The following is a 14735-nucleotide window of genomic DNA, read 5'->3' as shown; positions in this document are numbered from 1 at the left end:
AAAACAGAAATATAAACCCGACATTTGAAACTGTAGTGGGCAGTAACGGCAACAAGTAACGATGCAAATGTCACGAAGAAGAATCAGTTTACCGGAAGTAAGAGAAGCGGGAGATTGAAAAAAGTAAACAAACTTTTTTATCGGCGTGAATTTTTTTCAGCCTGAACATTAGCCAACATGCAGAAGAAGACGCCCAAATTGAAATCTATAATCAAAGCAAAAGCGAAGACTAACATAATCGTGGGCACGGCGTCAGAAGCAATGGTGAGCTAACGCGCTAATGTTGCTAATGTTTCTGAGTGCTCTGTTTGTGGTTAACAGCTAATCAATTAATAATTATGGTTTTACTTTTACTCAGATTGAACTCCTGACGTTGATGTTTTTGAGCAACCTGGCGGAAGAGGCGAAGGCTAAAGCGTTTGAGGAGAAATCTGCAACGATCAGAGATCATCACCTCAAAGCAGTGTCCAAGGTTAGTTAAAAAGGAAGCTCAAATCACAAGTTGTACAAGCTACTGTTGTTTCCCACTTTATTTATATTTTACGGCTAAACGTGCCTCAAATTTCAAGGGCCTTGCCAAACCGTATATTACTAGACAAAGATTTCAAACGTTATTGCAATCTCCTGATTCAAACTGCAATTATTGTTATTTTTAATTAAATAATCTCACATGTTATTATTAGATAGTCAATGTACAATAAGAAAAAACTATTTGATAGTGGTTGTTTGAGTCCAACAGATTTTCTTATGGTCCTTTTGTTGTTCTCTGAAATGCAGTGAATACTCCAAAGGCACTCACACGTTTTTAAATACAGATGTTTTATTGTCATTGACTGCATTTAAGACTACTGTGAAATGTCTAATTTTTTGGAGGTGGCCCACATCTTATAATTTATCAATTATATCTAGGCTGTATTAAGTTTGAGGTGGCTTGGGACCCTGAAAGGTCAGCTCAGACAGTCAGTACGTAGTGTTACCTGGTAACGTTAAACGTAGAGGTGCCAGTTCAAGGTTCAAGGCTTTTATTAGTCATACTACATAGCTACAGTGTAGTTATGACGATGAACATCTTAGGTTCCACGCTCCACCAATAGTGCAACACGATAAAACAGAAAAACAGAAAAAATATTGCAAGTAAATACAAAAAGAAAAATAGTGCAATAAGAGTCTATACAAGTGATTGGAATATGATATATTTTCACCAAGGTTTTACATTGAGTGCATTTAATAACATGTAACCACACATTACAGGACATTAGCACTCCTGCATTAAAATCCTAGTATTCCAGCTAAAATTGGTTGTCTTGGTTCTTCTATCTATAATTGGAGTTGACAGTTAATCATATGTAGTCTAACTTACTTACTCAAGCAACTTACTAATAATGATTTTACATTTCTATGTACACATTCTAATTTCTCCATTTTGAATGTGGGATAAATGTACAAATGTTTTTTTTTTTTACTTTTTTTTATAGAAAATGCTGAAAAAAGCGAAGGGATGAAGACGGGGAAGTTCACATTTTCTAGGACGGCGGCAATATTTTTCCTTTTTCATTATGCATCATATTTTTTCTTCTGAAAATGTGTTATTGTGTAAATGTTTTCCTTTCACACAATTTTTCTGTTCTTAATTAAATTCTTGTAAATCCCTCCCATTGTAGACACTTCAATCCACACACATCACATCATAATAATATCACATGTAATCATGCCATGAATGCTGCTGCAATAACATTCACCTTCGCATTAGACTCGATTCTGGGCCCCATCCTCTTTTTACTGTACATACTGCCCCGAGCTTCAATTCTCACTCAACAAAATATTCCCTTCCACTGCTACGCCGACAATGTACAGATCTATCTGCCTCTCAAAGCAAATGTCAAGTGTCAAATGGCTGAGCAAAAACGTTCTCAACCTCAACGTGAGCAAGACTGAGGTTATCTTCTTTGAACCCCAACCTCCAGCCTCTCCGGTTGATATTCTGGGCTCTCTCAATAAAAACATCCTCCCCTCTGTCATGAACCTTGGAGTGACCTTCACTAGCACTTTTAAATTCGACAAGCAGGTCAGCACCGTAGTCAAATCCTGCTTTTTTTAAATGAGACTATTGGCCAAAACCAAGTCGTATTTATCTTTTAAAGACTTAGAAAGGGTTATTAATGCCTTCGTAACCTCAAGACTGGATTACTGCAACGCTCTATACGTGGGTATGGACCAGGCCTCAATTAAACGCCTGCAGCTAATCCAAAACGCAGCAGCACGTCTTCTGACTGGCCACAAAAAACGTGACCACATCACCCCAATTCTGGCCTCTTTGCACTGGCTTCCAATTTGGCTCCGAATTGATTTTAAAATCCTTTTATTTGTTTTTAAAGCACTAAATGGGCTGGCTCCTGCCTATATAGCCAAACTCCTCCAGCGCTACACCCCAGCCAGAGCTTTAAGGTCTGCTGACCAGCTGCTGCTGATAGTGCCCAAGACCAGGCTCAAAACCCAAGGGCACCGAGCCTTCGCAGCAGCTGGCCCCAGGCTCTGGAACACTCTGCCCTAGGGGTTTTTAAATCTACTCTTAAGACACACTTCTTCTCCCTGGCCTTCTAGTCAGACGGAGCACGACTCCTGATTTTTCCCTTTGTTTTTTTATATCTGTTGTAATTTATTGTCTTTTATTGTGATTGTAGTAATGTGTTTTTATTACATGTACTGTACAGCACTTTGTCTCGACCAAAAATTGGTTTTAAATGTGCTTTATAAATAAAACTTGATTTGATGATTTGATTTAGAAAGCATTGGAGACGTACTGTATAAGCGGTAGCCAAACAAAGTGCTGACTGTGTTGAGCTTCGATCTGGAGGTTCTGGACAGCTCGGAGTAAGTTAGTACTTCCAGATCTCTTCGCCTCCCCCCCCCCCCCTCGCTCTCCTATCACCCGTCATGGTCAGCGTTTTAAAGCTGCATGCTTCACAGCGTCTTCACTGGGTGTGTCTCGGCCTCCTCCCAAATTCCTCTCCTTTTCACGCTACATAGACTATCTACGTGCTGCGATGCTATCCTGCTCACACCTTCATCACTGCGAGGAGCTTTCTGCCTTCTTAGGCGTCTGTTAGCAGTGGAGATGTCTTGTAAAATGTCCTGATCCTACATTATCTGTTAGATTTTTTTATTTGAAAAAGATGGTATATGCATGTTGTGCTTTAGTAAAAGCTCATGGCAGACGATGCCCTAAAAGCTGTTTCTGGTTTGTATAGTGGACGGTTTTAAGATCTTGTAGAGTCTTTATTTAACAGTAGATCAAGTGATTTGATACAAACATTTGAATTACAACATTGGTTCATTCATTGTACTTTAGACCATGCAAACATGATTACATGGCTCTCTAACTCTTCGTGGCTCTCCTCTTTTATCATTTTCTTTCATTCCCCGTTTCTCTTTGCGGCAGTTAAGACATTCCTTGGCCTCCGGCGGTTATATTCTTCAAGAATCTGATCTGGCACCCCAGTGAGCGTAGCCTTGTCATGTTTATGTTCCCAGTCAGGTTGTGGAGTTGTTACTGGGTTTGTGGAGCTCCACCCTTCTGACATTTGGACCCCTTGTACCTGCCTTGCTGTTCTCTCCTTTACTTTTACATTCTCATGACAGAGCCCTTTAGCATTTGCATATGTTTTCTAATCCCTGTTGAGTTTCCAGCTGGCAGGTAGGCTAGTCTTTGAGTATCTACTGCACGCAGATTGATGGATGGTGTTTCTCCGCAGCAGCTGGCTGCACGTCCAGAGGATCCTCGTAGGTGTTATTCTATCGTGGGTTTGTGCTTGTTCCTGTGGGATTTGAGAAACGCCCTCTTCTTCCTCTCTCAAAACAAAAAAAATCCGCCTTGCCTGTCTGTGTCTGAGCACCTGGTGACAATTAAGGCAGCCAGCGTAGCTCTGTCTGGCCCTGTGTAGCTTTGAGCTGCGTCTCAAGGATGATAAATCAGCTTCAGTGTAAAATCTCACTGATAAGCTTCCACATTTTTCCAGACAGGCCGAAGAAAGCAAGGCCGTCCATTTTGGCAGACATCATATTAACATCACTTGCAGTGCCTTTCTTAATAAGAATCACATGGTTTCAATTGTGTAACTTTTTCTGTCCATGTCTTTGCCTTGAAGAGGAATGCAGTTATTTTAACAACAATACAACAACGTTTAGAATCAAGCAAAAGCAACAAACCCCCACAATTTGATTCTATCAGAGTTGACAGGTTCTGAAAGGATTATAGACCAAAGCCAAGAATCATGAATTGCAGAGGGAAGCTTGATTCCAGGAAGGCGAGCACTGGAGAGTTCAAATCTGTTTTGAGAACCACAGAGTTCCTAAAACAGGCGATAGTACTCAGTGGGATGCCAAACAACAAATCGTCTGCAGCCTACAGCTTTTATCACCTTCCAGAGTTTTTGTGGGAACCGCAGATTCTCTCTGACACAGTCAAATCACTCGGTATGTATTTATTATGGTCTGGGATTTCTGAAGCCAGTCTTCATGGAGAACATGAAGTGCCCAATCATGCCTTAAGTTTAAATAAATCTAAAAAGCACGGGGACTTGGTTATGTCTGTTATTTTGTGCTGGGTATTGTTTTGTCTTCGTCATTGTGACTTCATCCAGCCCATGTGAAGACTTTGATGAGCTGTAGTTGATCTTCTGATGACATGCTTCAAAAAACATCATGTTTGAATGAGGAGATATTTTGGTGTTATGACTATGGTCACACATTCGCCCCGTTTGACATTATGGTTAAACCGAAAACAGTTTAAAGATGAGAGTGAAAGAGTTGTACCTAATGTGTTGCATTCAGCTCTAATTTCAACGTGCTGTGAGGCAAGATGAATAGCAATCATGCCTTTCATCTGCTCAAATGATCATATGTTGGTACAGTCGTTAACATTTTGTCCGAAATATTTCAATGATCTCACTAGAAATAGGCTATTTTTACCCATCAAACATGCATTTCAAACCCTCACTAAACATACAAAAACGGTTTCGTTTTTGGAAAAGTTGGAATCCTGGACACACATTGTCCTTTTCACTTAAAAGTCATTATTTCGTTCTTTTCACACTTGCATTACCACCATTGGCTTCCAATTGTGCGGCCACAAAGACGTACGTATACATTTTAAACTCTGATTCAACGTGAGCATGGAAAAACTTCCCTCCTTCAGCTGCAGAATGTGAGAACAGAGTTTTGGTGTGAAGGTCAAATATCCAAGTGGAAAACAAAACACGTTTGGGAAGAGGGGGGACCTTACAATACCCAGAATGTTAAGCTTCAGTTGGATAATTAATGTAGACTTTGTGACAGAAAAAGTTGAAGTAATAATATAATGTAATACCATGGTGGTATTATTATTCCAATTCTGAAAAGATGCATATTTTGATATTTTTAAGGCTCAGGGGGAGTGTCATGGAGGACGGGTAACACAGAAGAGGGGGTGTGTGTGTGTGTGTGTGTGTGTGTGTGTGTGTGTGTGTGTGTGTGTGTGTGTGTGTGTGTGTGTGTGTGTGTTCGTTTTCGGGGGGGATAACATAGACGAGCCCACAGCAGCTTACCCAAACTTGCATTACATCTGGGTTGCGACTATCATACAATGGTTTGTCTTCTGTTTGCATTCTTCGTGGCATTCTGCCGGTTTCAGTGATCTCATGGAATGCACATGGGATTTCTCTGCAAGAACATTTTGCACTCGACCGCTCTCTTACGCAGACCGGAGTTCAACGCGGGTCCATTTGAATGAATTTTATGGAGAAATCCAACCTTTTTCCATGAACTGTACATCATGGGATTTGGGTGTGATGCAAGGTGACTGGATTGATGCCGTACTGAATGGGAAAGATGTGGATACCTTTGTTGATCTGGATGCTGCACCTCATGATTCTTACAGAAGGCCAAGATAACACAAGACGTAAGTATGATTAACTTGTCAGCCTCACCTCTCTAATGCTTATGTTCTGCAAAGCTTCTGTAAAATGTGCCTTATCTTTCCCCATTTATCTAGTGTAACATAGTCAACAGTAGACCGACCCTATATGAACATAATAAGAGTGCTTTCAGGGAATAATGTACTCAATGCTTTCTATTGGTTTTACCTTGCACACTATGAATTTGAAAGCATCGCTCTGTGCTCTCATAAAGCACAGCGTTCCTGAGTATTTTTTATCTATTGTCTTTTTACAGGCTTAGGAAAAATCTTAAATTCCGGCTGTGTTTTTTTTAGACGGACGCACTAATTTCATATCTATTAATCTGCAGGAAGCTCCTCTGTGAGCAGGGTCTGTCCTGCAGGTTGCGTGTCATGCTCTGCCCTGAACGGCTGTCTGTCCTGCAAACCTCGCCTCTTCTTCCACTTGGAGCTGGATGGGATGCGGCAGAGGGGCTCCTGCCTGTCCTCCTGTCCCCAAGGTCACTATGGCAGGCGCTTTCCACACATCAGCACCTGCACAAGTAAGTCCATACACATCTACGAGTGACGGAAAAACGTTAAAGTAAAAGTTTAATTGTTTGTTAATTTCACGATTCAAAATATTAAATACACCTCGCATGAATGACATTATAAGGGCGTAAAGGTGTGTTAGAAACCAGAAAATGGATTACGAAAAAAAAGAAAAAACACAGCAGGAGCAAAAAGGTACAACAGGTCAAATATAAACATACAGCAAAATGTATATATTTCCCATTTATAATAGGTGTGGGAGGAGTCATTTAAAGTTATTGTACTCAAGACACCGCTTATCAACTGAATATGTTACTCTTCATTTTTAGCTAAATGAAATAAAAAAATAAATGCTTATTTCTGTATTATATTGTTACAGCAGCTGTACCACTTTTTTTTGTGCAAACTGATTAAAGTCAGTGTTAAGAATATCAAACTAACGACAGTGTGGTCACTACCCTTTTATTTATACAGTCTTTGCTGACCAGTTAATTTCCCTTGATCTGCAGGGTGCAAGGACGAGTGCGCTTCCTGTTTCAGTGAACATTTCTGCACTCATTGTCACCCGGGTCACTTCCTGTTCGGGGGGAAATGTGGAGACAGCTGTCCAATCGGGTTCACTGCGAACACGGTGCTCTGTGAATGCACAGGTAAGGCACTGTGTGTTCTCATACAAGTCTTCCATGATACTGGGGGGTCTACAGTACAATTTGATGTGTTTGTGTCCCTCAGTGTCAGAGTGCTGTACAGGCTGTGAGGTGTGTGTAAGGAGGAACATGTGTGTGAGGTGTAGAGCAGACCTATACTTTCTCCACGGCCAATGTCATCTCACCTGCCCCAAAGGATTTGAGCCGGATGTGCAGCTTATGCAATGCACCCCCCAAGGTGAGAGAAAATAAAAAACTGTTTTCACAAAGCTGAGATGTCAAATACACTGTCTTTTTCATGTCTCGTTAACTGTAAGCAGTGGTGTAAAGTAACTAAGTAAATGTACTCAAGTACTGTACTTAAGTACAATTTTAAGAAACTTGTAGTTTACTTATTTCAATTTTATGCTATTGCTTCTACTCCGATACCATTCAAAGGGAAATCATGTACTTTTACTCCAATACATTTATGTAATACTTTTTAGAAACTTTACAGATTTTTATTAATTAGGTGAAATATAATCAACACTTAAATAAGACTTTAGTTGCTTATCTTTCTCACGATCGTCCTCTGTCTTTATAGTCCACTGCGAGGTTGGAGGATGGACAAATTGGGGTCCATGTATTCGGAGAAGCAGCGCGCGGCCCTACAGGAGGGGACAGGAGACGCGTGACCGACAAGTTCTGAAGTCTCCGAGTGTCTCCGGTGACCCCTGCCCCCCCGTGTCACAGATCAGGAAGTGTGTCAACAGAAAGAGACCAAAGAGTCCAAGTGGGTTGTATAAGGTTGTAAAAGAGCCCCCTTACAGACTATTTGTTGATATGGCAGAGGTATTCAACTTTTCTAAATGCAGAGATGTATTCATCTAAAATAAAACAGATTTTTCTATGCAAACCAACAGAAATGGGAAAAAAATGGATGGATGATTGTGTTGATATCTTGTAAAATGTTTGTGTTCCAGAGTTACATTTAACACTGTTGGAGTAAGCTGAATCAGAAACATTTCATATATAGTAGTGCTTTCGATGCAACTTGTCGGTAACCATAGAAGATTGTAAAATTATTATTACTCATACTGCTTTACTAGACTTTTTTTTTTTTTTAAATGAAATAATGAATTACTATAAACCAAACTTTTATAAATCCTTTAATGAGCACCATGTCATGAATCTGTTAAAAGATCATATACTGTATCATGATTCATAAATGCGTAAACACTGACGCACGGTACGTAGGCCTACTGTGCGCAGCTGTAGTAGATCTACAGATCATATGGAGTTGCAATGTTGGACGCAGTGAGGCCGATCCAGCAGCACTGAAATCAGATGGGCTTGGCTGGAATACTTCACCTACCGACAATAAGTCAATACTTGGCGTTCATAACTTTATAGTCAAATATGAAGGCAGCTTTATGAATTTTTCCCACCTGAGCATCTGCTGAGGACGTTTCAAGAAGTATCCCAGTGTTCAGGTGAGTGTATCTGTAAATAGAGAAGTTAAATAGCCTGGAAGCACACTGACAGCTAGCATGCTAACTGCGTATGCTAAAGCAGCTGTCAAGTTAACGCTAGCTAGGTGAATGTTATTTCTGACATTGACTTTAGAGTTTCTTCTTCAAAGTGTTAGTGCATATTACAGATACGAGCCTTTGGCGTCACTGCTTGGTATAAAACACATTCAAATGTAACAAGTAGCAAATGACCGAGTTAGCTAGCATAGCAGCAGTCAGGTGGCTAGCTCTGTCAGACTGCAGAAAATAGGCCTTTGAATAAGTTTGTAATACAATCGGGCTACAATCATGGTTGCCCGCTTTCCCAGCATGTAATATTCACATTTGTTAAACTATTATGATTTGAACACTTTGTTTCACAATAGAAACCATACATTTATGTGTTTGTATTAGGGCGTTCACAAAACTATAAACAGAACAGAATATGTCCAGTGGGACCAGCACCAAATGGCATGTTGTTTTAATTTAAATTCAAGTATACACATTACAGTTATGTATAATAGTGCAAGTCTTTCCATGCAGATCTGTTGTGACACTGGTGTGTTTCTCTCTGTAGTATGGCAGGCTGTGGAGGAGTGGACTGTTCAATTGATGCTTTGGCTCCTTCCAAGCTGATGGAGGAAGTGGGAGATAGTTGTGCTGCAGACCCTTCCAGCTCCTCCATCGTCAACCCGGAGTGTTCCATCTGCCTGCAGAGCTGCGTCCACCCTGTGCGCCTCCCATGCTTCCATGTCTTCTGCTACCTGTGTGTCAAAGGTGCCTCCTGGCAGAGTAAACGCTGTGCTCTCTGCCGACAGGAAGTCCCAGAAGACTTTCTGGAGCGTCCAGTTCTCCTCTCACCTGAAGAACTGAAAGCAGCAGCTTCAGGGGTGAGCCAAGCTGGGGGGGCTGGGGGCGGCTCCCGTGGAGACTATGCGTGGTACTATGAGGGACGCAACGGCTGGTGGCAGTATGATGAGAGGACCACTCGTGAGTTGGAGGAGGCTTTCGCTAAGGCGAAGAAGAGCACAGAGATGCTAATTGCGGGGTTTCTTTACGTGGCAGACCTGGAGAACATGGTGCAATATCGCCGGAATGAGCATGGCCGCAGACGCAAGATAAAGCGGGACATTGTAGATATCCCCAAGAAGGGAGTTGCAGGACTACGGTTAGACCCCGAACCTGCCCCCATTGCTACTGTACCAGTTGTCCCCCCAGCTGCAACAGAACGTATCAGCTCAGCTGATGGATCGGACACTGATGGCCCATCACAGTCTTCTTCCTTTGGGATTATGGCATCTATTCCTCCTGTTAGACCTCCAACACTCCTGGGGCACCATCTTACCAGTCCCCTTCTTGCCTCCTTACCAAGCGTGGAAGAGTCTTTATCCCAGCTCCTTATCAGCCAGCCAGAGGGTGAAGACGTGGAAGAAGATGCTGAGCTACAGGTGTATGAGTATGCATCCGGCAATAGTGACAGTGAGGAAGAAAGGGAGTGCGAGAGAGCAGAATCTATACCTAGACATAGGCAAAGACCGCTAAGAGAGAACCAGCCAGCCAGGATGCCTCCGAGGGGGGGGCCTTCGAGCTCTGCAATCAGTCTGCGATCACGTAGTCCTGATGGACAGTGCACTGTCACAGAGGTGTGACTGGTTTCTGTAAACTTTTCTCTGAAACTATTATCAGGTTGGCAAAAAAATTCTCAAAACTAATATGCATCATTAAGGGTCCCAAGAATGAAGAAACTTTATTGTGTTGTGATTTGTGTTATTGGGTGTATTTTGCCCCATCAATCGCGTGCCAAATAAAATACGAAATGTATTTTACTTATTTTTTATAACAAAACATTATTTGGTCATTGAAAATTACTTCATCCAATTGATTGTAATATTAGTTTTCCCTGCAGGTCTATAGAGGTAACTAGCAGTAGCAGCAATAACATAGTTCACAGCAGTGTTCTTAGATGTTAGTTTGATAAAAAATAACCGTAACAGCTCTTCATTACCTAACATCTGGGATAAACCCATGCCCACCTTTTTGTTGTTTAACATTTTGTTTTCAAATAGACGGCTAGCAAAACAGAAGTTATTAGTTATAAACTGTGTACTTTCCCTATGCCGATTAACTGCTGGTTTACCGGAATATGAACACTACATCCACTTCAGTCATTTATTTAAAAACTTCAGAATCATCAGAATGGAGTCCTTTAGAGTACAGCGATCTGGCAATATTCTGGGCTGTACTGCTACATGCAGAAGGTTGTACATTTATTGAATTCCTTTTGAATGGGATGCTGTCAAACGATCTGTATTTGTGATGGGAGGGAGTGCGGCTGAATGCCGTGAAATTTGATTACAATTCAATGAAATAAGCATACCTTTCTATGTGCGTTTCCCCCCAAATACTTTCACTGTTACAATATTTGTATTAGTTTTTACTGTGCAAGCTTAACCCTTATGACAACATTATAGCCATTTCAAGAGACCTTTCAAACATGACTAAAAGCCTCTTGTCAAAGGACTTCCAACGCTAGTTTCAGACAGCAATATCCTGTATACTGGCAGTTAAACTCTCCTCAACATGTTATAATGAAGCATAACAGTCTTGTTTTAGTGATAAAAAGGGGTGATTAACTTTGGCAACTTTTTGGTCAATGTTGTCCAAAAACTACCATCTGTCACTGCCTTTACATCAGTTTGTGAATGCAGTATGTGAAATGTAACAAATGTCTTTTTTTTCCTCTGATCTTTTGATTTCATGGTTGATTGATATTTGTATAATGTTATTTTTCTTTCTCTTTGTAATGATGTGAACATCTTAAATGTAGCAGCTTACAGTTACAGAGGCTTAAAACTGCCTTTTCCTGCTTTTATTAGTAGGAACAGATTCATATTTAAACTGGAGTTTGCTGTGTGTATATGTTAAAGACCTTATTCCCCCTATTTTAGTGTGAAAGTCTTGTTTGAGTTATGACATCTGTGTTGTTGTGAGAGGGGTTGGGTGCTGAAAAGCTACTGGCAAAACCACTGGAAAGTGTTGAGCTATATATGTAGAGACACATTTGGATTTCTATTTCTCGTCATAGTACTCTGGATACACCCTGGGACACTATCAGAGCGCTGGCACTGACATGTTCTGGGATGGTCTTTAGCTGTCCTCACTCCCTCTGATTCTTCCCTTTCTGCCTCAGCTGCTATTAATTTTAACTGTCAACTTTTCACTGTTTGTGTCTCACTGTCTGAATGACCCAATAGAAACTTCCATACTTGTGCTGTTTTGTGAAGTTATTAAATATATATCATTTAAAATCATATGTTGTATGATTTATTTTTATATATTTAAGGAGGCATACAACAGTTATGGGAAGCCTGGAAACAAAATGGCACTGATCCATACATAGGCCTGTTTGCAATGTGTGCTTATCTTAGTCTACATGTAGTACCTTAAACGTCCACAGTGTGGAGCTGTTGCATAAATGAAGTAGTGTTTTACCCACCTGTTACGGACACTTTCAAGCTACAGAATGATGATGTGGTTGAAAACCTGCTAATTAGATGACATTTTTACCTCAATGCTTTCCCTTCATATATCTGTTTTTTTCTGGTCTTGTCAAACACTACCAATTGTGGCTGTGGGCCTGTGATAACTTCCTACTCGGTTACTTGTGCTGACTCAATTATGGCCTTCCGAAAATACAGGTTTGTGGAAAGATAAGACTTGGTGTAAAACCAAGACTATTGCAGGGTTGCCAACTTTGGGTACCTGGCTGGAGTGAGATTTTGATATCATGGGTTTAATTACACATATGCGCACTAAATGACTGCTATCGTGTCAGTAGCGGGACCTTAGCATATATATATACAAATATACAATATTGGACACAGACTATAAAGGGCACAAAGTTTCATTCACTAATGAAAGTCAAATACATGTTTGTTTCCACTGTTTTATTGTGTGCATAGGCCTGTCGCGATAAGCAGTTCATTGAGTTAAAAATGAACTCAATAACTTTTCTGACCTCGATAAATTGCCATTTACATGAGGATGTGACTAGCAGTTTGAAAGGATGTACTTGAATTATTATTATATATTAACATTATGTCAGTGGTCTAACATGGTCATACAAGTTACACCCTTGCATTTCACCTACTTAACTATGAACCAAGTGTATATTTGTTTACCCAAACCAAATTGTTNCAAGAAAAATAAATGCATATATATATATATATATATATATTTATAAAACGGACAAGTCAAATCAACTCAGTATATCACGGCTAAGAACCAATCAGATAGCTTGATTTGACTTGTCCGTTTTATAAATATATATATATATATATATATATGCATTTATTTTTCTTGCCCTAACTTTTATTTATGTTTCCCCCAGTTGTCTTTATTTCTTTGTACTCCTTCATTTCTATACGTTTTTGACGCAATAATGCCAACGTTATATTAGGATGATCCACGGGAGGGCTGCTTCCCATAAGCTATGCTTCTGCTCGTTTTGTTTATCTTTGTGTTGATGAATTATATATTATACTTTTTTCTTTTTTGGATGAATGAATAGAATAAATAAATAAAGTGAAGTTGTTTTCTCGATCTGTCCTGGCTGCTAGTTCAGTGAGTTTTGGTCGTACAGTGATGAGACTTATACCAATGGAATCTGTGGAATCTCAGCTTTCACGTGGTATGTTGTTTGTGCAGATAACATTACGTAGAAAAGAACGCTTAATGCCAGCTATGTGCTAAAGTAGCCGTTAGCCCTGTTAGCCCGTTATGCTAAGTGTTGATTTAGGCTCTTGGTGTTGGACTTCTGTTCCGTGTAGGTGAAATGGTTCATATCGTCTGTTAGCTGAGTTATTCCCGTTAAGTGGGTATGCATCATTAATAGGTTGTTAAATGTGAAGAAGCCTNAGCTCATGTTACCATGCTGATATTACATATGCCACGGCAACCTCTCATTCCCCTGATTGGTGGAGAGTTGGCCATATAGGCGGAGCTCCTCGTCACTGACGTCAGACTATTTTCAAATCTGGATCAGTCTGTATCAGATCCGTTTTTAAGAGATTTGGGTATGGAGGAAAATAGAGAGGGTTGTGTTTTCTGACACTTGGTGAATTCCCTGACACACCGGGGACACATATTCATGTATAAAAGATGTATAAAGGTGCATTTTGCATGATAGGTCCCCTTTAAAGAAATCACTCTCTGGTTTTGATTTAAAGGTTCATCTTTTATGATGCATATCGAATAATCTATACAGGACACTAAAAAGAAGATTCATAATTATACATGTTCATCTTAAATGCAACATGTTGTTGCCCTAATCTTTAACTGATTTAAGTACACCTCAGAATGCAAATACTACAATTTGATCATTGCTGTAATAGTTCAAACAGCACCATCATGTGCACAAACCATACAGGCATACAGACGCTATACTGTCACAGCACATTGACACTACATAGTACTATTTGTAGCTTTAACCAAGCCTATAGTCATACTGTCCTGTGACAAACATTGTAAGCTTAATTGTTTTACTGCTTTTATCACATTACGGCTTTATGTTGGCTCATGTTTCGCCCCACATTTTAACACCACGCTCTGTGACACATGCAGCAGTCCTAACCTGTCCAACCAGTCTGGCAGTGGTCATCATCACAGCGTCACTTTTGTGACAACACCACATCAGCTCTCTCTCTCTGAGGATGCATTTTCATAACTATATGACAAGCTTTGAGTCTGTGTGTACGTGCTGTAGGGGTTGTTGGGTGTAACGATATGCTATTGTTCTTTGCTTTCTCTGTGCTGACATTTTCACACAAGCCTCCACAGACACACACAAAGAGAAAATGCCTTATCATGTGTCAGTACAACTGGTCTCACGGGCTGTAATGGATTCAATGTGAAAAATACTTAGGAAGAGAGTTAAAGAGACCCAGAGAAGCAGCGATGGCCTGGGAGGAAATACAAATAAAAAAGAGAACTAGATGGTGAAAAGGAAGTTGGATATTGACTGTATTTAAAGCCAGATAGGATTAAATCTGCAACACACAAACACGGGTCCTGTTTTGGTTTTAATTTAATCCAGGTGTGAACTTTATGTCAGAAACGTTCTAGGAGGCTGTTTCA

The 14735-nt window shown here is 40.3% G+C and overlaps 3 protein-coding genes across 4 annotated transcripts; all 3 read left to right on the top strand.

Annotated features, from left to right (window-relative positions):
- The first annotated feature begins 26 nt into the window (after positions 1 to 26).
- On the top strand, positions 27 to 1651 carry cenpw (centromere protein W). The gene is made up of 3 exons (XM_010775674.1): positions 27 to 264; positions 359 to 472; positions 1476 to 1651. The coding sequence occupies exons 1-3, from the start codon at positions 178 to 180 to the stop codon at positions 1500 to 1502; spliced, it is 228 nt and encodes a 75-aa protein (XP_010773976.1). The 5' UTR covers positions 27 to 177; the 3' UTR covers positions 1503 to 1651.
- Positions 1652 to 5607: 3956 nt separating this feature from the next.
- LOC104949327 (E3 ubiquitin-protein ligase rnf146) lies at positions 5608 to 11913 on the top strand. 2 transcript variants are annotated; one of them, XM_010775673.1, is made up of 6 exons: positions 5608 to 5935; positions 6283 to 6474; positions 6973 to 7113; positions 7196 to 7348; positions 7694 to 7882; positions 9178 to 11913. In XM_010775673.1, the coding sequence occupies exon 6, from the start codon at positions 9179 to 9181 to the stop codon at positions 10247 to 10249; it is 1071 nt and encodes a 356-aa protein (XP_010773975.1). In that variant the 5' UTR covers positions 5608 to 5935; positions 6283 to 6474; positions 6973 to 7113; positions 7196 to 7348; positions 7694 to 7882; position 9178; the 3' UTR covers positions 10250 to 11913. The 2 variants fall into 2 exon arrangements, with proteins under 2 accessions (XP_010773975.1, XP_010773974.1); XM_010775672.1 differs by lacking the exons at positions 5608 to 5935; positions 6283 to 6474; positions 6973 to 7113; positions 7196 to 7348; positions 7694 to 7882 and adding an exon at positions 8340 to 8582.
- LOC104949340 (R-spondin-3-like) lies at positions 5866 to 8098 on the top strand. The gene is made up of 5 exons (XM_010775698.1): positions 5866 to 5935; positions 6283 to 6474; positions 6973 to 7113; positions 7694 to 7882; positions 8073 to 8098. The coding sequence occupies exons 1-5, from the start codon at positions 5866 to 5868 to the stop codon at positions 8096 to 8098; spliced, it is 618 nt and encodes a 205-aa protein (XP_010774000.1).
- Positions 11914 to 14735: the final 2822 nt, after the last annotated feature.

The sequence above is a fragment of the Notothenia coriiceps genome, unplaced genomic scaffold (genome assembly GCF_000735185.1).
Source record: "Notothenia coriiceps isolate Sejong01 unplaced genomic scaffold, NC01 NC01_scaffold00015930, whole genome shotgun sequence".
Classification (NCBI taxonomy): domain Eukaryota; kingdom Metazoa; phylum Chordata; class Actinopteri; order Perciformes; family Nototheniidae; genus Notothenia; species Notothenia coriiceps.
The sequence above is the reverse complement of the archived record's forward strand: the minus strand, read 5'-3'. Positions and strand labels throughout refer to the sequence as shown.